Here is a 24,567-nt window from a genome sequence, read left to right as displayed (position 1 = left end):
AATATAAGTGTATAATAAATATATATAATCAAAGATCTTTTATTAAATTGTGTCATTCATCTGCTTCCAGCTTGACACCGCAAAGCAAAAGAAGTGCCTCTGTAAAAGAGAAACCCCCCAACAAAGTACTCTCTGAGAGAGCTCAAAGTACGGAGAGTGAGAGAGGGACAGAAATGGGGCAGAGCATACAGGTACGTTTGTAACTATCGTTGCTTATTAAGTTGAAGTATTTAAACAACCATTATGTTATGTATATATAACAAAGCAGACCTTTTTATGAAAATGAAAGGTTTCACGATTGATGCCAGTGTGCCTCACTGTTGCCTTCTTGAAAAGTTGGGTGCTTGGAGTCCTGTATAAATGCACTCAAGCTTTAGGTGTGTACTTTCCTGGAAGGCAGCAGTGAAGCATTGGGATGTTGCTGGCACCTCTGGGAACTGTCAGAGGCCTTGGTTAAGGGAATTATCTTTGGTAATTATTAGTACAGGCCACAGAACTTGTGTTGATAGACCATGAGTTATATGCAGGCTATGTTCAGGTAACTGGACACTGGCAAAATCCTTGCTTGGCTGCCCCTAGTATGCACCCATATAACCCTACCCACTTTGAGTCCCCGCTGTTTTGCTAGTGTCCTTATATGATGGACCTTTTCTCCTCTGGAGAAGTATTGTCTTAATCGTACAGTACAGCACACAGGCACTGTGGGTTATAGCAGGGCTCGACAAAACCCGGGCGCCAGGTCGCATTTGCGACTAGAATTAGCGACCTGGCGCCTGGGGCAGCACAGCTGGGGGTATCCTGTCTCCGTGGAACCCCCCCCCCCCCCGGCGTGATCGCGTCGGGCCGTGCCGGCGGCGGCCGGTAATTGAGCCCCCGGATTTGAGGCCTCCTGCGGTCCTATGGTTCCTTCTGGAATCTGGCGCCCTCTTGTGGTGGTTGTTGGAATTACAAACCAGCAATACTAATGGAGCTTCCCCTGCCTGCCAGCCTAAACACATATATATATATATATATATATATATATATATATATATATATATAATATTTTATTCTAACATCCTAGAGAATAAAATGGTGATCGTTGCAATACTGTCTGTCACACCGTATTTGCACAGCGGACTTGCAAGCGCACTTTTTTGGGGAAAAAGAATTTAATAAAAAAAAATAAGACAACAGTAAAGTTAGCCCAATTTTTTTTTATATTGTGAAAGATAATGTTACGCCGAGTAAATCGATGCCCAACATGTCACGCTTCAAAATTGCGCCCGCTCATGGAATGGCGACAAACTTTTACCCTTTAAAATCTCCATAGGCGACATTTAAAAAATTCTACAGGTTGCACATTTTAAGTTACAGAGAAGATCTAGGTCTAGAATTATTGCTCTCACTCTACCGATCGCAGCGATACCTCACGTGTGGTTTGAACAACGCTTTCATATATGCATTCGCTTCTGCACGCAAGCTGGCGGGACAGGGCGCGTTTAAAATGATTTTTTTTCTTCTTATTTTAATGTTTTATTTTTATTTTTTTCACTGTTCTTTAAAAAAACAAAAACAAATGTGTGTCACTTTTATTACTATTAAAAGGAATGTAAAAATCCCTTGTAATAGAAAAACGCATGACGGGTCCTCTTATATATGAGATCTGGGGTCAGAGACCTCACATCTCATATTTACACTAAAATGCAATTTAAAAAAAAATTGTCATTTGAAAAAAATAAAATGTCCCTCTAAGAGCTATGGGCAATGACTTGGAAACAGGTGGGGGGCTGGGTGCGCTATCTTCCCCTCACTCGTCTCCATGTCAGGCCAGTGACAGGTCCAGATCGCCGTCACGGACCTGGCTCCTAACTTTTTTAGCTGGCTCCTAGATTCCAAGCAAATTTGTCAACCCCTGGGTTATAGGCATGTACCTTCAGGCGATTTGACACTGGCAAAGCTTTGGAGCTCTCCTCCTCTATAACGCTACCCCATTCTGTGAGCCTTCAGTTTTGTGCTAGTGTCTGAATGTGATGGACTTTTTCTATTTCACAGAGAGAAATAGCTTATCTAGATTTTTATTTTTTTTTTGTCTTCTGATCTTTCAATCATAGTTACATAGTTAGGTTGAAAAAAAACACAAGTCCATCAAGTTCAAACACAAAAAAAAAACAAAAAAATATACAATCCCATATACCCAATTCTATACCCACAGTTGATCCAGAGGATGGCAAAAAACACCAGCAATTTGCTAAAGCAGGGTAAAAAAATTCCTTCCTGATCCCCCGAGAGGCAATCTGATTTTCCCCGGATCAACTTTACCTATAAATGTTAGTACCCAGTTAAATTATGTACACTTAGGAAATAATCCAGGCCTTTCTTAAAGCAATCTACTGAGCAGGCCAGAACCACCTCTGCAGGGAGCCTATTCCACATTTTCACAGCTCTTACTGTTCAACCCCTCACTGTTTTCTACTGCCAACATATCCATCTATCCATATTAACGCAACCTTCGTAAAGCTTTGGAAGCTGTAGTGGAACTCCGTGCTGTGGGGGATGGCCTGTAAAACTGTTTCAGGTACTGGATCTTGCATGGGCACTTGGTGCCACACATTGTTGGCCTCAAGGTGCTATACAGGTCCGGGGCTGTGGTCCATTGCTATGGAACCCAGTCCCTGAAGACCCATTTGGGGGTATGCCCACCGTGACGGGCAAAACTTGGACTGTATTTCTTTATCGTACATCATAGGACACACAGCCTTAAGTATTGATGTAACACCTAGTCATCCACTGCAGACTAAGAATGGTTCAGTTTTAGCACCAAATTTGAAAAAATTACACTGCGAGGTGAATCCCTTCCATAACATTGCCCCACTTTTACAGGAATGGTAAGACCTATTTTACCATTCAACATCGTGGACAGGTAGGTGACCTTGTCCTACCTGTCCACGATGTTGAATGGTAAAATAGGATTTTTATAACAGCTTACCTGTAAAATCCTTTTCTTGGAGTACATCATAGGACACGGATCCTTAAGTATTTATTTAGTGGGTTATAGCTACCTTCAGGTGTTGACACTGGCACACCCAATACAGGAAGTTGATATAACCCCTCCTTCCAGGAGTACCTCCGTTTTTTCACCAGTGTCTAAAGGTGATGGTACGGCTGAAGATGTGCTCTGTGGAGCTGCAGGAGCGATCCATGCTGGATTTAAAAAGCCTCCACAACTGGAGCCATCCCGCCACTGCGACTCCAGGATGGTACCCGGGCCCTCGCATAGAAGAGGTTTTTCCTGTAACGTTCCTCTTTAAGGGCTGGACCCTAGGAACCAGGACTCTTTTTGGTCTTGCTACATTACCTGAAGCTGTCCAGAGGGGGTGATATACATGGTCCAAAGGAGTGGGGCCTCAGTCTTTGAAGGTTTAACCACACTGCCCACTGTGATGGGTGAAGTTTTGATCTGTCTACAGCAGTATCCTACAGTGAGGAAAAGGTAAGAGGAAAGCATAGGAACTGCAAAGTCCACCTATGACTTTTCTTTCAATTATATGTAAAATGCCTTAACTCCTCTAGAGGGAGTAGTGGTGTATAGACCCTGTTTAAATCTGTCCTTTCCCCCTAAATGGGGAAACTGAGTGGATAGGGATACAGGTTATGTTTAAACAAGCATAAGTCTGAAATGCTGATAAAACCGCTGTGTGAATCTCCTTCACCTTTCCCCTCTGAGGTGACTCTTGCTAAAGCACAGGAAAGGACATGGCGCATAGACAATCAGTCTCACACCTGAAAAAGCTTAAAGCTGATACTCTGGGAAACAGACAGTGTCTATCAGTGCAGCTGAAGCAAGGCTGCCACAGGTCACAGAAGTGCTGGTGTACGTGAGGGGTTTACACAGGCATTTGCAGCACAGGGAAAAAACATTTTATTTAGCATTAGATCGTTCTATGCTACTACTGGTTTCCCTACTATTGTTCAAATAAATAGAACAGTTCCTAGAGTACCTTTTTGCTTTTTTTGCTTTGCACTATGGCTTCAAGGCTTACTACTAAGGCACCAAAACCACCCCCAGGCACTGGGAACTCCAGACATGCCTCCATTGTCATCCTCTCTGGAGATACCTGACATGGCAAGCCAGGGTGAGTCATTGGAAGCAATTGGTGGTGCAACTGCTTCTCACACTTCAGCCCCTGTATACGTGACTGAATATGCATTTTCGTCTGCCCTGCAGGGCTGAGAAGGAAGATTGGTGGCTTTAATCGCATCCTCCATTAAAGGGGATAGGAAGTGTGCTAGATCCCTCTCTCCCACTCCAAACCCCTTACCAGGGGAACAGTGGGGACAGGATGAGTTATTACCCTCAAACGATCGGAAAAAACAAACCAATTGCTACTCTGCGGAGGAAACAACAGTTGAATTATCAGCTTCAAAATCTGAGGTACAAATCCTTATGGCCATGGTTTGCTCCAATTTCATGCTACTCCTAACAGAGTCAGCTGAAAGTCTGGTTTCTTCTTTGGGTTCCTTGAAACCTTCACAACCAGTGCGTGCATTTTTAGTCCACACATTACTAGAGAAGCTTATTTATACTGAATGGGATCACCCGGATAAGCATTTTCTCCCTCCAAAGAGATTCTCACTTCTCTATCCTATAGAGGAAAAATTCACCAAAAAATGGAAAGTTCCAGCAGTAGATGCTGCATTTTTCCAGTGTGAATAAAAGTTGAACTTGTCCAGTGGACAGTGCACAAATGCTAAAGGATCCAACAGATAAAAAGTTTGAATTCCTCTTAAAATCCTTTTTTCTTTATCAGCTACTGTTGCTCAGCCTGCAATTGCAGCTATAGGCATCTGTCAGTCCTTAAAAAAACAACTCACAGAGGCCCTTAATGAGCTCCTTGCACAACAGGCCAGTGAGTAGGGCGATTTACCAAAAGCATAATGTTTTGCCATAGATGCTATAAAGGATTCTATTCACCCAGCATCTCGCCTTGCACTGTGCTAATACACGTGTGTAGGACCCTTTGGCTAAAGGGTTGGTCTGCCGAAGCACCCTGCAAAAACCTACTGTTTAGTTTCCCATTTCATGGGGAGCGACTATTTGGTGATGATTTTGATAAATTACATCCAGACAATTTCCAGTGGAAAAAGTACTCTTTTGCCAGTCAAAAGAAAGTATAAACGTCTTTCGTTTAAACAGACTTTCTCTTCTGTGCCAAGCGAATTCGCCTCTAGGCAGTGTCGGCGGCTTCCGTCGTCAGATTCCAGAGGAAAATCGCAGGGTCAGGACCAGGCTCAAAGGAAGACCTGGAGCTGCAAGACTACAAAGCAGAATACTAAGACCTCTTCATGAAGAGGTGTCTCCCCTCACCAAGGTGGGGGGAAGACTTTTGCATTTCGCAGAAGTCTAGCAGAGGGAAACTCGGGACAGATGGGCTCTCCCACAGTGACTCCACGATACAAACTAGAGTTTCGGGAGTTTCCACCATCTCACTTTGAGATCAAATGTTCCCAAGAATTCAGGGAAAAGACAATTCCTGTTTCAAGCATTAGATCGATTATTGACTCGAGGGGTAATCGTACAGATACTCACAGAAGAACAAGGTTTAGGTTTCTATTCAATCCTGTTTACGGTACCAAAACCGAATGGAGATGTCAGGCCCATTCTGGATCTAAAAAATCTAAATTGGTTCCTAAAAATTTGCTCATTTCGAATGGAGTCGATCAGGTCAGTGGTCTCCATCCTACAAGGCAGAGAACTTCTGGTATCTATCGTCGTCGGGGATGCATATCTGCATGTCCCTATATTTCCCCAAAGTTTTCTGCGATTCGAAGTGACATAACAGCACTTGTTACAGCAGTTGCAACAGTCTTGACAGGAATGGCTGCACTCCAAGATCCATCAAAATTCTTATTTAATAGCAAACATTCCAAGTGTTACAGACAGTTCAAATGGTAGACTCGTTTCACACACTAACAGGTACGCTTATTCAAGATGAGGAATAAGCGCACCTGTTAGTGTGTGAAACTTGTCTACCATTTGAACTGTCTAACACTTGGGATGTTCGCTATTAAATAAGAATTTTTATAGATCTTGGAGCGCAGCCATTCCTGTCAAGACTGTTGCAAAACAGAATCCTTTCTGCTTGGAACAAGACGATCCAAGCTTTGGACTTGCCAATGCGACTGTCCCCAAGAGTGTTTCAAAGCCTCAGTTGGTGGTTACAAAGCCAGAATTTGTTGAAGGGGAAATCCTTCAGACCAATAATCTGGAAAGTATTAATGACAGACGTCAGCCTCTCAGGCTGGGGAGTGGTACTAGAGGAGATGACTGTCCAGGGACAGTGGCCAAAACTCAAGAGCCCTGCCCATCAACATCCTAGAAATTTGGGCAGTGTATCTGGCTCTTAAAACCGTGACCTCCAGGTTAAAGAATTGTCCAGTCCGGATTCAATCGGACAATGCTACGTCTGTGGTTTATATCAATCACCAAGGGGGCACCAAGAGTCTCTCAGCTCAGAGATGTGAACCATATCCTAACTGGCAGAAAGGAATGTCCCATCCCCATTGGCAGTTTTCATTCCGGGAGTAGAAAATTGGCAGGCGGATTATCTAAGTCGCCAGCAGTTATTCCCAGGGGAATGGTCTCTTCACCCCGAAGTGTTTTGGGCTGTTTGCCAAAGATGGGGGACTCCGGACATAGATGTTCTAGCGTCCATATTCAACATGAAGTTAGTCAACTTCGTGTCCAGAACAAGGGATCCACTCGTATACGGAACAGATGCGCTGGTAACTCTGTGGGATCAGTTTTCACTGTTCTACGCTTTTCCCCCCAATTTCAGTTGCTGCCTCGAAATCTTTGCAGGATCAAGCTGGAAAGAAAGCCGGTAATTCTGGTAGCAACAGCATGGCCCAGAAGGCCATGGTACGCAGAGATTGTAAAGATGGCAGTGGAGTGTCCTTGGCCTCTCCCACTAAGGCCAGACCTTCTACCGCAGGGGCTTATATTCCATCCTCCATTCTACCAGTTTCCAGAGCTGTATATTGTAGAGTTTGGAAAGCTTACGTTTCCTGGTGCGAATCCAAAGGTTGGCACCCTCGGAGATATATTATAGGCAGAATCCTTGCCTTTCTACATTTGGGCGTAGAGATGAAGTTGGCCCCAAGTACTAATAAAATGGTTGTAAACCCTTACAAGCCACTTTGACCTACAGGTAAACCTAGATTAAGGCTTACCTGTAGGTCCAAGAAATTTACCTGAAGACAGCCACCGTAGACAGCGGCGCGCAGGCGCACTGGGTAAGCCACAGATCTCGCCGATTTTTCCCGCAAGTGTTGGCTCCTGTGCGCATGTGCGGGAGTGACGTCATCGCTGCTCCGGCGAATCACAGCGCCGGAGCAGCGAGACCCACCAAGAAGATGGATGCTCCATACTACAGGGGACAGCAATGACATCGCTGGCTCCTGTGTCAGGTAAGTGACACATAATGGACTACTATGCGATGCATAGTAGTCCATTATGCTTTACCTTTGCAGGGAATCAAAGAGGAAGTAAACCCATTAGGGTTTACTTCCTCTTTAAGGGCCAAGTCTCAGCCTTATCGCTTTTATTTCGAAGACCGCTTGCTACGCATTCTTTCGTCCGGGGTTTTATGCGAGGGGTGATGCGGATTAATCTGCCAGTTAAATCACCTTTAACCCCTTGGGAATGGGAAACCGCCATTTGAACCATGTTCCCTTAGTCCTTCTGATTACGAAGCTGATATTTTTGGTTGCAATATCTTCAGCAAGGAGGGTTTCAGAATTGGCTGCTCTTTCTTGTAAAGAGCCATATTTGATTATTCGCAAGGACAGAGTGGTGGTGTTCCCTCGTCCAGGCTTTTTTGCCAAAAGTGGTTTCAGGCTGTCATCTGAATGAAGATATTGTTCTGCCATCGTTTTTCCCAAAACCATGTTCCAGGGAAGAAAAATCACTTTTTGTCTGTCGGCAACTCAAACGCTGATTACCCACACAGAGGAGCAGTCTGGAGACTGTGGGATTACCATTGGAGAGTAAAGTTGATCCATTGTGGTGGACAGGAGGAGTGATTTGTCTATGCATTTTCAGCTCCTTTCTTTTTTGGGCATTACTGAGCTCCCCATTTGGGATCACGAAGTATCATTATTATCTGGAGGGCACTATTATGAGATGAAGAGTTGACCCACTAAAGAGGAGGATATCTTCTGATGGGACCCATTGAGTATATATAAACGCCCTAACTTGCCTATTTTCTGGTAAGCGCATCCAATATACGGTGACGGGCACTTTTATGCGCTTTTGGATCGTGTTGAATCACTGTGGTGTCACAAACGTTTATCCAGATTCACATATGAACTTTTTATGATTGGACTTTTGTTTATGACACTATTTCTTGATGCATTTCTGTGTTTTATTTTGCACTTAAGGTGTTCTTATTGTTATAATCATTTGTGATAATCACCTACACATTTTGATAATATATTTCATATTTTTTATTTTTATTTTTATTTACAATTTTTTTTTTTTTTTTTTTTTTTTATTATATATCTTTTTTCATTATTATTATTTTCATTAGTATAGGGTTGGCGCAGTTTTCTATTTTTGCAAGAAAAATCACTACATTGCCTTGATGTAGTGAGAGCACTGAAAATCTATTTAAAGAAAACTGCTCAGATTCGTAAGACTGTTATGCCCCCAGAGTCCATAGCAGACCCTTATCTGAGCACGCAGCCCAGCCGGTCAGGTAAGGGGGTGGGGATGAGCGACCCCCACTCCCCCCCCACCTGAGCCATACCAGGCCACGTGCCCTCAACATGGGGGGTGCTTTGGGGAAGGGGGGCACCCTGTGGCCCCCCACCCCAAAGCACCTTGTCCCCATGTTGATGAGGACAAGGGCCTCTTCCCGAAACCCTGGCCATTGGTTGTCGGGGGTCTACGGGCGGGGGGCTTATCAGAATCTGTCGGCCCCCAGATTCCAGCCCCCCCACCCTATGTGAATGGGGAAAAAGTGTAATTAAAAAATAAAACGCAACACAGGTTTTTAAAATACTTTATTAGACAGCTTTGGTGGTCTTCCGTCTTGATGGGGTCTTCTCGCCGGGCTCCTCCGCTATCTTCTGCTCTTTTACTAGCTCTTTTACTAGCGGAGGAGCCCAGCTTTCTCCTTCGTCGTCACTGCCGTCCGGGGGTCTTCGTCCGACTTTGGGGGTCTTCGTCCGGTGCTTCGGGGGTCTTGTCCCACGCTTCGCGGGTCTTGTCCCGCTCTTCTGTTCTTCTTGCCGGGCCTCCGCTTTCTTCTTCCAGCTTTTACTAACGTTGGCCCGGTCTTCTGTCGCCGTCACCTTCTGCTGCTTCTTCTTCCGATGTTGAGGATGCTGGGACTATGACATCATAAGGGGCGAGGTCACCACGTGACATCACCCAGTGACCCCCGCCCCTTGTCCCTATATAAGTCGCCCGCACAACACGTCCCTGCCATTACGGCCAGAAAGCGCCGTGTCAACATTCTGGTTTAGAACAGTTTGTAGCTCGCATTCTGGCCACCCTACAGAGTAATTTTTGAGATTGAAGTGCATGTTTTCATAAAAGGAAAAAAAAGTAGGAATCAAATTAACAAACTTGGGTTTTCTCTATCCTTTAATACGTGTGTTTCAACAGTCATGCCATAGGCATAGAAGCAGGATGGAATAAAGGGTCTTGAGATGGCAGATATTGCCTCCTGGGAAGAGGCCACAATTCTGCTGCTAGAAGTCTGGGGATGTCTGTGTACCAGATTCTTTTTGGCCAGCTTGGTGCAATTATAGAGAAGGCCTAAAGTAGGGTGTACCGAATGGAAGGTGCACTAGGCCGAAACCGATAGCGAAAATGACAGTTTTTAATAAATATTTATATTATGTTTATATATAATTGAATTATATTCAACCATTTAATATCATCAATTTTTATTGAATATGAATTTTTGTTTGCCATTATTGGCACCTTTAGTGCAAGAAAGGTCAAGACAAAATGCAGTCTTTAACCATCTCTTGTATCATGTCTGCAATCTTACTTAACTGCTTGCCGCCCGTCCACCATAAAATGATGGTGGGGCAGTGTGGCTCTCGTTCTGGGACTCTGTTATATGATGGTGTTCCGGGACGGCCGCGGCGATCATGGCTGCGCTGTGTTGCTAAGAGATGGAGTAGCCCTGATCTCTGTGCGTGCCCACAGCTCTTTAACCATATGATCGGCTGTGTCCAATCACAGCCGGTCACATGTAAACACAGAGATGCCGGTAATCTGCTCTCCTTGCCTCACACTCCCAGAATGTGGGGAAAGGAGATAAATCAGCGGCATCTCCTCACTGGAGGACATCTAGGAATGTAATCAGGGCACTGATCATCAGTGCCCTGATTACAATAAAGAAAAAGTGTCACAAATCCGTGCCCACCAGGGCAGCAATCGGTGCCAAAAATAGGTGCCCATTAGTGATGCCAGTCAGTGCTGGCAATCAGTGTCGCCTTTCAGTGCCCATCTGTACTGCCTATCAGTGCCCATAAGTGCGGCATATTAGTGCCTCCTCATTAATGCCTACCAGTTCAGCCTATCGGTGCCGCCTCATCGGCACACATCAGTGAAGGCAAAAAATTACTTAGTTACAAAAAAATGTAAAAAAAACATTTTTATTTTTTCTACATTTTTTTTTTTTTTTGTTCCTCTCAGAATCAACATTTTCTATGGGACACTATACTACAAAATACTCCCACAAATGCGGGCCATCAATTGTAACAAAGATTTGTTAATTTGCACACAGTATTTTTGCTAACACATTCATTCAAGACCATGTTGCAAAAATAAATATACCTCAATGAAAGCCTTAGGCGCAAAGCTAAATTTAGACAGCAGAATCCTAATTAACAAGAATTCAACTGTAGGTGAGTCGAATTATTCATTAAACCATCTATCCAGCAGACTATTATAAAAGGGCATTGCTTAACAAAGAAAATCCCTTCCCATTTCATGCTGTCAGCAATGGCACCACATGGAAAATGTCACAAGGTCTGAGAAAAGCTTTTGGTAAAAAAATAGAAAATTGTCAGCTTTCCAAAACAGTGTAGTGCAATGCAGCTCAACAGTAATAGGAAAATGAAAAACATTTCTTTACACAAAGGTGAAGGCTACAAGATCATTAGCAAAGCTTTACTTATCAGTTAGAATACTGTAGGATAAGTGATAGAAATATTTAACAAAGATGGAGCTGCAACCATTTGAGATGTCCAGGCCGTCCACGAAAGTTATCACCTCAACTGGAGCATCATCTGATGAGAAGGTTTGAAGAAAATGGGCATGCAAGTTCACTGCAGTTAGCTAAAGAAGTAGAAAGCCAAACTGGGGTGATTGTTTCCCGTGACACAGTATGGCATACACTGCAGAGAAATGGCATGCATGGGTGTCGTGAACGAAGAAAGCCTATGCACAAAAAAGCCCACCTAGATCTTGCCAAGGGCCATGCTGAAAAAGACTACTGTATTCTGGAGTGATGAGACCAAGATAAATGCTAATAGAACTGATGACTTCAAGACTGTATGGTGTTGCAGAGGTGAGGAATACAAAGAACAATGCATGGTGCTTACAGTGAATCATGGTGATGGTGTCCCTCTGTGGGGCTACATGAGTGCTGCTGGTGTCAGGTAGCTGCATTTCATTGATATTTTGAATTAACAGATATATTGCTCTATATTGAAAGAGGAAGATGCTACCATCACTCCGTGCCCTTGGTTGTCGTGCACTTTTCCAACATGACAATGATCCAAAACACATCCAAGGCCACTGTTGCATTTCGGAAGAAATACAGGGTGAAAGTGATTCAGTGGCCAAGTATGTCTCCTGATCTGAACCCAATCTAACACCTATGGGGAATTCTGAATAGACAAGTTGAGCATCACTCTCTATTAAACATCCATACTCTAAAAGAGGTTGTTCTTGGAACAATGGAAAAAGATAGATGTTGCAATATGTCAAAAAGTTGTTCATTCCATGCCTAGAAAACTTACAAATCGTGGAGGTCATACAAAAAACTAAATGTAGTTGTTTTTTTGTGGGGTTTATTCATTTTTGAATCAACTAATTTTGAGTAATACCTAAAGATTTTGTAATCTACCGTAAGTTGTATTAATAACCTTACTTTCATGTAATGAGCTAAACAATTGTTCTATAAAACTCAGTTTAAAAAAAAAAAAAAATTGGAAATTGTTCTTTTGTTAAGATATTGATTAAAATCTTATGTTTTCAAAAGGGGTGTACTCATTTATGCCGAGCAAAAATATTAGTGTATGGTGCTGCACTATTAGAGATGAATGAATGTGAAAAAGATGAAATAAACTTGAAAGTGCAAAATCCTTAAAATCCATCTAGATATAGATATTGATATCTCACAGATATACTTGGATAAATACACAAGGGGATGTGGCAGTCCCTCCTACCCAAACAAGGTTGATATATAAGCAACAAACATAATAATAAGTACAGGTGATTAGCAGTGACTCAATAGATGATGCATGTGAAAAAACCTGAAATCAGTCCAATATAAAAAATGACAAATGCTGAGTGATGAAATATGCAAAACCAGCAACCACAATGTAACTATTGTCTCTTCTTCTTTCCGTGTAGTGATAACTCTGTGCCGATTTGCCTCTCACCTACTTGCTGTAAGGTAAGACTTGGAGAAGTTCTCCCAGGGCTAGCCCAGCTGATGGCTCTCTCGGACCACGAACTCTGGCCCCCTCCAGACTCCCCAGAGTAGATGTGTTGTGGCTCTTCTAGATAAATGTGGTAGTCTGGAGGTCCGCCCATACTTCTCCGTGTAGTGTATAAAAGAAAGGGATTCCCAGGTGGTGTAGTACCGTTTAGGTGAATTCATTTAATAACTGCTTATTTTACAATTTTTTTTGAAAAACCGTAAACGGCATATAATCCAAGAGCGTCAAGCTCTTTTTTCCCACGTCACTTCTGGTGTGCCTGTCGATCAATCCCGGCGCATATCAGTCGGGATTCCATCAGGGGAAGTCATGTGGCAATACCTGTCGGGATTGATCAACAGGCAGACCGGAAGCGACACGGGAATAAGAGCTCGTCGCTCATGGATTATATGCATTTTGCTGTTTTTAACAAGGTGAGTAAAATTAAGCTTTTTTTTTAGTGTAGAACAGTTTAGGTGAATTTATTTAATAAAACAGCTTAATTTTCTGAGCATCCTTTTTCTTTTATACACTACGCATGGAAGTCTGGGGTGGACCCCCAGACTACAACATTTATCTAGAAGAGCCACAACATCTACCCTGGGGAGTCACCGGGCTCAGGAGAGAAGAGTCTTTGGAGGCAGTCGGAGTTCGCGGTCCGAGAGGGCAATTAGCTGGGCTAGCCCTGGAAGAACTTATCTAAGCCACTGGAGTTTCATCAAGATCACTCTCACACGCTGTTACCTTACAGCAAGTGGGTGAGAGGCCAATCAGCACAGAGGTGTCACTGCATGGAACGAAGAGACAATAGTCGCATTGTGGTTGCTTGTTTTGCACGTTTCATCACTCAGCATTTTTTTTGTCATTTTTTTATATTGGACTGATTTCAGGATCTATCATGTGCATCATCTATTGAGTCATTGTTAATCGCCTTCACTTATTATTATTATGTTACTTGTATATCAATCTTGTTTGGGTAGAAGGGACTGCCATGCCCGCTGTGTGTTTGTACGAGTGTATCTGTGAGATCTCAGAATCTCACAAAAGATACATTACAGATACAGTACCTGACAAAAGTGAGTACACCCCTCAAAATGTTTGTAAATATTTTATTATAGCTTTTTCATGTGACAACCCTGAAGAAATTACACTTTTCTACAATATAAAGTACAGCTTGTATAACAGTGTAAATTTTCTGTCCCCTCAAAATAGCTCAACACACAGCCATTAATGTATAAACTGCTGACAACAAAAGTAAGTACACCCCTAAGTGAAAATGTCCAAATTGGGCCCAATTAGCCACCCCCGGTGTCGTGCAACTCGTTAGTGTTACAAGGTCTCCGGTGTGAATGGGGAACAGGTGTGTTAAATTTGGTGTTCTCGCTCTCTTACTGGTCACTGGAAGTTCAACATAGCACCTTATGGCAGAGAACTCTGAAAATCTGAAAAAAAAAAAAAAAAAAACCTGTTGCTTTACATAAAGATGGCCTAGGCTAGGAGAAGTTTGCCAGGACTCTGAAACTGAGCTGCAGCACGGTGCCTAAGACCATACAGCGGTTTAACAGGACAGGTTTCACTCAGAACAGGCCTCGCTATGGTTGACCAAAGACGTTGAATGCACGTGCTCAGCGTCATATCCAGAGGTTGTCTTTAGGAAATAGATGTATGAGTGCTGTCAGCATTGCTGTAGAGGTTGAAGGGTTGGGGTCAGGCTGTCACTGCTCTGACCATACGCCGCACACTGGATCAAATTGGTCTGCATGGTTGTCATCCCAGAAGGAAGCCTCTTCTAAAGATGATACACAAGAAAGCCTGCAAACAGTTTGCTGAAGACAAGCAGACTAAGGACATGGATTTCTGGAACTGTCCTGTGGTTTGAGACCAACTTATTTGGTTCAGATGGTGTCAAGCATGTGGCGGCAACCAGGTAAGACGCACAAAGACGAGCGTGTCTTGTCTACAGTCAAGCATGGTGGTGGGAGTGTCATAGGGCTGCATGAGTGCTGCCAACACTGGGGAGCTGCAGTTCATTGTGGGAACCATGAATGCCAATATGTTCTGTGACCTACTGAAGCAGAGCATGATCCTCTCCCTTCAGAGACTGGGCCACAGGGCAGTATTCCAAAATAATGACCCCCAAACACACCTTCAAGGCGACCACTGTCTTGCTAAAGAAGCAGAGGGTAAAGGTGATGAACTGGCCAAGCATGTCTCCAGAACTAAACCCTTTTGAGCAGCTGTGGGGCATCCTCAAAAATAAGGTGGAGGTGTGCAAGGTCTCTAACGTACACCAGCTCCATGATATCGTCATGGAGGAGTAGAAGAGGACTCCAGTGGAAATCTGTGAAGCTTTGTGAACTCCATGCCCAAGAGGGTTAAGGCAGTGCTGGAAAAAAATGGTGGCCACACAAAATATTGACATTTTGGGCCCAATTTGGACATTTTCACTTAGGGTGTACTCACTTTTGTTGACAGTGGTTTAAACATTAATGGCTGTTATTTTGAGGGGACAGCAAATGTATACTGTTATACAAGCTGTACATTCACTACTTTACATTGTAGCAAAGTGTAATTTCTTCAGTGTTGTCACATCAAAAAATATACTAATAAAATATTTACAAAAATCTGAGGTGTGCTCACTTTTTAGTGAGATACTGTGTGTGTGTGTGTGTGTGTGTGTGTGTATGTATATATATATATATATATATATATATATATATATATATATATATATATATATGTGTGTATATATATATATGTATGTATAATTATAATAAAATTTCACATTAATTTATCTCAAATGGCGCAGCACCATACACTGATATATTATTCCCCATTGCTACAGGTTTAGCTTACAGGTGTTTGCGGCTTTTGTGCACTTACGTATCAAAGAGTGCTCTCGCGCTACCACTGTATGTTTATGCTGAGCACTGTACAAGGGAAAGTCGAAATGTAGTTTTCTTTTTAAACCATTTGTTTTTGTTTTTTTCTCCTGACACTTTCATTATCTATAACATGACAATGACAAAGCAATTGTAGATGGAACAGTCATTAATTCACGACTGGACTATGCAAACTCGCTTTACATAGGATTACCACAATATCAACTTGTGCGATTACAACTGATCCAAAACACGGCGGCAAGGCTGATAACAGGAAAAAAAACCTGGGAATCCATCTCTCCTTCGATGAGGAGCTTATGTTGGCTAACCGTAAAAAATCGGATCACGTTCAAGACCCTTTGCCTCACCCACAAATTCGTGCATAGAGAAGCTCCGCAATACCTAATGGAGAAAATAAATCATTACACACCAAACCGCAGTCTTCGATCAGCCAACAAAAACCTCCTCCTCGTGCCCAAAGCCCAGTATAAATCCAAGGGGGATCGGAGATTCGCTGTCCAAGGGCCTCGGCTATGGAATGCTCTACCAATCAACATCCGCCTGGAAGAAAATCACCTGGCTTTTAGGAAAAAACTCAAGACCTTCCTCTTTTAGCAGATGATCAAAGCTCGCCACAGCGCCTAGAGGCGATTCAGTTCGCATTGTGCGCTATACAAGTATTTCATTCATTCATTCATCTGACTGCCTATTGCCTTGGATGATCTATCTGTTCTTGTATAAATACCCCTTGGTCTTATGTCAGGGCTGTACCCGGACCCCACTTTGTGAAGACGACCAGTAATGTTAGCTTTGGTCAATGGATCTTGTTAGGAGCTTACCCTGGTAGGAAGTGCAGTGTCTGTAGTTAGCTGCAGGGTGCCACACAGGCCCTGGGCTATTGTTCCCAGACCCTTAAGACCCCTTTTGAGGGTATGCCCACCTGGGTGAAGCCTGGACCTCTAGTAGACTCTGTATTATGTATAAGGTTACAAGGAATTCCCTGTATGTTGACATTAGTGCTCGACTTTTAACCTCCCTGGCGGTATAATTAGTTCTGGTTTTAGGTGCTGAAAGCGGTACAATTATTTTGCAAGGAAATTTGGCGTTTTATATTGTAGTTCTGTAATTCTTAGGAATAACTCTCTTAAATCTGTTCAAACCAGAGTCTAGCAGACATCCCCGGTTTGATAACGTTTATAATATAATAAATAATAAAATTATTTAATAATGTAATCAAATCCAAAAACACTGAAATTTGCTCATTTGCAGAATTGTCGCTGTCATTAGATTTAGTGTTTGATGAGGAATTTCTCCACAAATCGCTATCGCTCAATTCTGCAAGTAAATCTAATTTATTATCGCTGTTTTCTAGTTGGTCTAAAATCACTTTTGACATAAAGGGACACTTTTTGGTTGCTATGGACAATCTCCAAATTCCAGGCAGAAAAAAAACAGTATTTATAATATAAAAGTGCATGCAGGGCACTGCACAGACCACTAGGGACAAAGGGGGTATGCAATGTTTTTATGCAGTACTGTAATCTGTAAGATTACAGTACTGTGTGTTTTGTGGGTTTTTACTTTTTTGAATTTGGCGCCGATCTCCGCTCCCGTGCGCCGTAACGTCGCAGGTAACGGAGATCGGCGGCATTTGGGCACTGTTTGAATCGAGCGGAGGACAGCTCGATCACACAACGTGGACGACATCACTGGATCTAGGGGACAAGGTAAGTAACTTCTCCCTGTGTCCTCCCTGTATCCAGCGATGCGATCCCGAGTCTGGCTTGAGGTTACCGCTTGTGGTGCTGAAATCCCAACCCGAGCCAGACTCGGGATTACCACTAGGGAGGTTAATTAAATAAACTACAGTGAGTGTCCCACTATGTAGTTTTATAGGCAGAGGGATGGGGAGTTTTTCACTTTAATGTGCTGTCCTTATATTTCTCTCTGTGTCATGCTTCCTGGCTGATAATTTTCCCGCTTGCCTTTTCCTCTGAAAACACAAACCACATGTTGCGGCACTCCTGCTGCCATCTACTACAGAGATGCAACAATAGGAGCGTGGTCAGCACAGGGTTATAGCAGATCCTGTATTGCATAACCCTATTTAATCTGATTTTCCATTTGAATAACCCACTGTGTATCACCTCACTTAGCAATGGTGGATCACAAGCATAAGGGAGCCGGGACAAAAGAGCTAAAAACACTGCAGGAACCTCCTCCTGAGAGCAGTTTCCACCTCAGAATTGAGGGAGGATATGGCAATCACCATGCAAACTCTTCAGGAGTTTGGATACTGAACCCCCAGAAGTCGGTGTTGGTGCCGACTCAACGCCTGGAGTACCTGGGCTTGCTTCTGGACTCCTCCAGAGGCTAGAGAGTCTCTCCCTTCGGACAAGCTACTGACTCTTCAAGCTGTGGGGAAATTTTGGTGTCCTGCAGGTGGTCGACGCTGCGCTTTTGAATGCGAGTCCTGAGTCTCATGGTAGCCACTTTTGAGGCAGTACCGTATGCTCAATTCCACACTCGAGTCTTGCAAAAGGAGATCCTGTCCAAATGGGACAAATCTCCGTTCTCCCTGGATTATCAAATTTGGATGAGCCAGCTAGTCAGGGATTCCCTGCTCTGGTGGCTGAGGTCTCCGGCCCTTCGGTCCGCAAAGTCATTCCTTCCTCTTCATTGGATTGTGATCACAACGGACGCCAACCTGACTGGTTGGGGGGGGGGGGGGGGGGGGTTGGGGCATGCAGTCCACCCAGGGTCGCCGGACACAGGAAGAATCCTGCCTGCCGATCAATGTGCTGGAACTTCGGGCGATCGGGCGGTGCCTCTCCACGTGGTCACGGAGGCGGTTGCAGGGGCGACAGGTTGGAAAATAGCATGGCGGGGGTGTATGTCAATCATCAAGGAGGAGTTTGGCTGCAACACTGGAGGTCGCTTACATCCTGCGGTGGGCAGAGTGGTGCTTGCCGACTGTGTCGGCTGTGTACATTCCGGACGTAGAAAACTGTCAAGCGGACTACCCAAGTCATCAGATGCTGGATCAGGGGGAATGGTCGCTGCATCCGGATGTATTTCTGCTTCTTTGCCTAAGGTGGGGCACACTAGATGTGGATCTCCTGCTCTCTTGACTCAATCGGAAGGTAAAGAGGTTTGTGGCCAGGTTAAAAGATCTCATGTGTTTGTGGCTCCATGGGGGCATTATCGGCTGATTTATGCCCCCCCCCCCCACTCAAACTTCTCCCATATCTGCTTTGCAGAGTGGACGGCAAGGGGATTCCAGTGATTGCCCCAGATTGGCTTTGGCATCTTGGTTTACGCCAACATAGTACGAATGGTGGCTGCTTTACCGTCACTGGCTTCAATGGCATGGCTGTTGAAAGCCAGGTGCTAAGGGACCGAGGTCTGTCGGATTCAGTAATCTCCACAATGGTGAGGGCGCGGAAGTCCTCTTCTCTGAAGATGTATCATCGTACATGGAAGGCCTACATCTCCATGTGTGAGGAGATGGGGCGGCGTCTGCGCACATACTCAGTTTCCAGGATCCTGCTGTTTTTGCAGTGAGGAGTGGTTCATAAACTTGCCTTAAGCACCATTAAGAGGCAGATACCAGCTTTGGCTGTCTTTATTCAGTGACCTTTGGTGACTCATTCATTGGAGAGTACGTTTGTTCAGGGGGGTCGACATGTGGCCCCTCCGGTTCGACCACCGCTACCTCCGTGGGATTTGAACCTGTTGCTCTCGGTGCTTCAGAAACCGGCCTTTGAAAACATTAGGGAGATCCCCTTATTGACACTCTCAGAAAGTCTTTCTAGTGGCTATTACATCTGCCAGGAGGGTTTCTGAGTTGGTGGCCTTGTCATGCAAGTCTCCCTACTTGGTCCTCCACAAGGTTAAGGCGGTGCTGCGCCCTCAGCCTTCGTTTCTTCCAAAGGTTGTTTCAGCCTTTCATCTAAATGAGGACATTGTGCTTCCGTCCTTATGTCCTCAGCCGTCACAACCCAAAGAGGTTGCTTTGCATTGCTTGGATATGGTCCAGCTCTGCAGGTGTATCTGTCTGCTACAGCTCCTTTTCGGACGTAGGACTCTGTTTCTATCGTTGGCTGGTCCGAATAAGGGACTGGCTGCCTCATTGGCCGCCATTTCTCTGTGGATCAGACATTTTGTGGTTCAGGCTTGCAGTCATGGCCGAAATTGTTGGCACCCCAGAATTTTTTCCAGAAAATCAAGTATTTCTCACAGAAAAGTATTGCAGTAACGCATGTTTATTCCCTTTGTGTGTATTGGAACAAAACAAAAAAGGAGGGAAAAAAGCTAACAATGTCACACAAAATTCCAAAAAATGGTCTGACCAAAATTCTTGGCACTCTTTTTCAAAATAGTGGATAAACAGGATTGTTTCAAACATGTGATGCTCCTTTAAACTCACCTGAGGCAAGTAACAGGTGTGGGCAATCTAAAAATCACACCTGAAATAAGAAAAAGAGAGACGTTCACTTAGTCTTTGCATTGTGTGTCTGTGTGTGCCACACTAAAGCTGGCCATACGCCTATAGATTATCTGCAGATTTTCTATGGTTAGATGGAAAAAGTGGGAGATTGCTCCATCCACACAGTTTAGTGAACATGGAGAAATCTGTTGCACTTTTTCCATCTAACCATAAAAAATCTGCAGATAATCTATAGGTGTATGGCCAGCTTAGCATGGACAACAGAAAGAGGAGAAGAGAACTGTCTGAGGACTTGAGAACCAAAATTGTGGTAAAAAATCAACAATCTCAAGGTTACAAGTCCATCTCCAGAGATCTAGATTTGCCTTTGTCCACAGTGCGCAACTTTATCAAGAAGTTTGCAACCCATGGCACTGTAGGTAATCTCTCTGGGCATGGACGGAAGAGAAAAATTGATGAAAGGTTTCAACGCAGGATAGTCCGGATGGTGGATAAGCAGCCCCAAATAAGTTCAAAAGAAATTCAAGCTTTCCTGCAGGCTCAGGGAGCATCAGTGTCAGCGCAAACTATCTGTCGGCATTTAAATGAAATGAAACGCTGTGGCAGGAGATCCAGGAGGACCCCACTGCTGACACAGAGACATAAAAAAGCAAGACTACAGTTTGCCAAAATGTACTTGAGTAAGCCAAAATCCTTTTGGGAAAACATTTTGTGGACAGATGAGACTAAGATAGAGCTTTTTGGTAAAGCACATCATTCTACTGTTTACCAAAAATGGAATGAGACCTACAAAGAAAAGAACACAGTACCTACAGTGAAATATGGTGGCAGTTTAATGATGTTTTGGGGTTGTTTTGCTGCCTCTGGCACTAGGTCACATTGTAGAGCCCAGTGTCTGTAAGCTGGGTTTGCGTCCGAGATCTTCCAGCAGGACAATTACCCCAAACATACGTCAAAAAGCACCCAGAAATGGCTGGCAACAAATGGCTGGAGAGTTCTAAAGTGGCCAGCAATGAGTCCAGATCTAAATACCATTGAACACCTGTGGAGAGGTCTTAAAATTGCTGTGGGGAAAAGGGGCCCTTCCAATAAGAGAGCCCTGGAGCAGTTTGCAAAGAGAGTGGTCCAAAATTCCGGTTGAAAGGTGTAAGAAGCTTATTGGTGGTTATAGGAAGCGACTGATTTTAGTTATTTTCTCCAAAGGGTGTGCAACCAAATATTAAGGGTGCCAAGAATTTTGACCAGCCCATTTTTGGAGTTGTGTGACATTTTACTATTTCCCTCCCTTTTTTTGTTTTGTTCCAATATAAACAAAGGGAATAACATGTGTATAGCAAAACGTGTTACTATTCTGTGAGAAATACTTGATTTTTCTGGGGTGCCAACAATTTTGGCCATGACTGTATGTATCAGTCCGTTGATTCCCCAGGGCAGGGAAGGGAAGGGCAGGGAAGCGATTACGTCAATCTTCCACATCTCTGCAGGCCTCACCCCTCTTAATCGACCCGGTGGAGTACTTTTGCAATGGCCATTGTCGCACTTCTCCACAAACTGTACAGGTCCCTATTAGTCTTTATCATGTCCATGGATCTAGGCAATCCTCTCTGCTTTGCCCTTCATATGTTGCTTTCTGACCCAAATGTCCAGATTGCTTGTGGGCCCAGTTGGCCAAGATCATCAAAACGGGATCAATTGGCATAATTGCCTTCACTTTGGCGATTTCATCTGCAGCTGTTTTAGTTCTCAAAGTCTGGGACTAGGGACACATGTGCATCAACATGCCCCACTTTTATGGTGCGGGAGTGAGCTTCCTTCCAGATGTAGTCCCAGACTTCCTTTCCTCCCCACACCACCTTTCCATGAATCATCCATTCATTGGACTTCCACATGGGCATCCAAGTTGTCAGTCCTTTAAAAACCACCCAGCTGTCAGCATAGATAGTGACATGGGAAGAAGGATCCTCCTGAAAATTCATCACTACAGCTTTCAACTCTGCATACTGACTGGACCCTCCAATTCTGGTCTGCTGCAGGACTGTGTCTACTTGGGTTGTAGGTTGCTATTGTCCATTCATGCGCAGACGAGGCAACTATAACCGCGTACACACGGGCAGACTGTATGGCCTACTTAGTCCGTCATACAATCCGACGGACAGTCCGTCATACTTTCGAATGAACGGACTTGACCACGCACACCACTTTTTGAGTGGACTAATACGGCGTACTAAGTCCGCCATACTATCCGCCCTACTTTTGAAACGAACGGACTCGCCTACACACGCGGAGGAAAGTCCGCTCATTTTGAGCGCGTCTCCAGGTAGGCGGGGCCCGCGAAGGAGACGTCGCTGACCCCGCCGCCTGGTATGGACTTAAAGGGGAACCCCAACGCCGAAAAAAATCGGCGTGGGGGTCCCCTCCAAGTCCACAACAGACCCTTGTCCGAGCACGCTACCCGGCCGGCCAGGAAAGGGGGGCGAGCGAGCGCCCCCCCTCCTAAACTGTACCAGGCCGCGTGCCCTCAACATGGGGGGGGTGCCTTGGGGAAGGGGGGGCCGCGCGGCCCCCCACCCTAAAGCACCTTGTCCCCATGTTGATGAGGACAAGGGCCTCTTCCCGACAACCCTGGCCGTTGGTTGTCGGGGTCTGCGGGCGGGGGGCTTATCGGAATCTTGGGGCCCCCTTTAATAAGGGGGCCCCCGGATACCGGCCCCCCACCCTATGTGAATGAGTATGGGGTACAATGTACCCCTACCCATTCACCTGTAAAATAAAAGTACCAAAAAAAACACAACACACGAGATAAAATACTTTATTGCACAGCTCCGGGGGTCTTCCGTCTTCGGGGGTCTTCTCGCCGGACTCCTCCGCTATCTTCTTATAGCTCTTTTGCTAGCGGAGGAGTCCGGCTTTCTTCCTCGCCGCCGGCCTCTTCTCCCGACTTCGGGGGTCTTGTCCCCCTCTTCGGTTCTTCTGGCGGGCCACCGCGCCTTCTTATAGCTCTTTTACAGGCGGTGGCCCGGTCTTCTGTCGCCGCCGCCGCCTTGGTTGGTCACATGGGGACTATGACATTGTAAGGGGGCGGGGTCACCATGTGACACCAACCCATGTGACATAAAGCCATGTGACACCGCCCCTTGTCCCTATATAAGTGGCCGCGCAGTGCGTCCCTGGCATTCCCTGGCATTCCGGCCGGAGAGATCGTCGAGGCAACATCTCCTGGAGAAGAAGAAGAAGAAGAACGGAAGGCGGCGGCGGTGACAGAAGACCGGGCCACCGCCTGTAAAAGAGTTATAAGAAGGCGCGGTGGCCCGGCAGAAGAACCGAAGAGGGGGACAAGACCCCCGAAGTCGGGAGAAGAGGCCGGCGGCGAGGAAGAAAGCCGGACTCCTCCGCTAGCAAAAGAGCTACAAGAAGATAGCGGAGGAGTCCGGCGAGAAGACCCCCGAAGACGGAAGACCCCCGGAGCTGTGCAATAAAGTATTTTATCTCGTGTTGTGTTTTTTTGTACTTTTATTTTACAGGTGAATGGGTAGGGGTACATTGTACCTCATACTCATTCACATAGGGTGGGGGGCCGGTATCCGGGGGCCCCCTTATTAAAGGGGGCTCCCGGATTCCGATAAGCCCCCCGCCCGCAGACCCCGACAACCAACGGCCAGGGTTGTCGGGAAGAGGCCCTTGTCCTCATCAACATGGGGACAAGGTGCTTTGGGGTGGGGGGGCCGCGCGGCCCCCCCCTTCCCCAAGGCACCCCCCATGTTGAGGGCACGCGGCCTGGTACGGCTCAGGAGGGGGGGGGCGCTCGCTCGCCCCCCTTTCCTGGCCGGCCGGGTAGCGTGCTCGGACAAGGGTCTGTTGTAGACTTGGGGGGAACCCCCACGCCGATTTTTTTTTTCGGCGTTGGGGTTCCCCTTTAAGTCCATACCAGGCGGCGGGGCCAGCGACGTCTCCTTCACGGGCCCCGCCTACCTGGATACCCGCTCGAAATGAGCGGACTTTTCTCCGGGCGGGAAAAGTCCGCTCATTTCAAAAGTACGGCGGACTGGCATACACACGGGCGGATTGTCCGCCGAAATGCGAGTACGACGGACAGTATTTAGAAAAATCCGAAATACTTAGTACGCCGGACTGCACGCTGAAAAAGTCCGCTGAAGCCCACACACGAGCGGACTGTCCGCTGAAATGTGTTTCGGCGGACTAAGTAGGCCATACAGTCCGCCCGTGTGTACGCGGCATAAGGCTTAACCATCAGTGAACCATGCTGACTCCTTCATGTCTTCTGAAAGACTCAAACCGTGGAGCCTTGTGAATGGGGGATGACTGCAGCACAGGAATTTCTTCTTCTTGCCGGGTGCTGGTAAAAGTAACAAGCCCTGCCAACTGTTTTTAAATGTCTCTAACATTCACTGCTGCAATACCCCCTCTTTTTTGAAGGTACCACTTCCATTTCATCAGTGTCTGGTTCTGGGCTACAGCTGCCCTAGTGGTCAGCCCATTATCTCTCACCCATCCTGCTATTGGCAA

At 45.3% G+C, this 24,567-nt stretch overlaps 1 protein-coding gene across 1 annotated transcript in view; it reads left to right on the top strand.

The window, feature by feature from the left end:
* The window catches only part of PACS1 (phosphofurin acidic cluster sorting protein 1), a 654,146-nt gene that overhangs the window by 279,670 nt on the left and 349,909 nt on the right, over positions 1 to 24,567 (top strand). The window contains exon 11 of the mRNA XM_077450086.1: positions 71 to 191. Coding sequence (XP_077306212.1) covers positions 71 to 191 — 121 coding nt within the window. The remainder of the gene's footprint in view (positions 1 to 70; positions 192 to 24,567) is intronic.

This window comes from Lithobates pipiens, unplaced genomic scaffold (genome assembly GCF_037356315.1).
Source record: "Lithobates pipiens isolate NorthernLeopardFrog02 unplaced genomic scaffold, aLitPip1_a1.2 Scaffold_10, whole genome shotgun sequence".
Lineage (NCBI taxonomy): Eukaryota > Metazoa > Chordata > Amphibia > Anura > Ranidae > Lithobates > Lithobates pipiens.
Note: the sequence above shows the minus strand (reverse complement) of the source record. Positions and strands in the feature narration are given on the sequence as shown.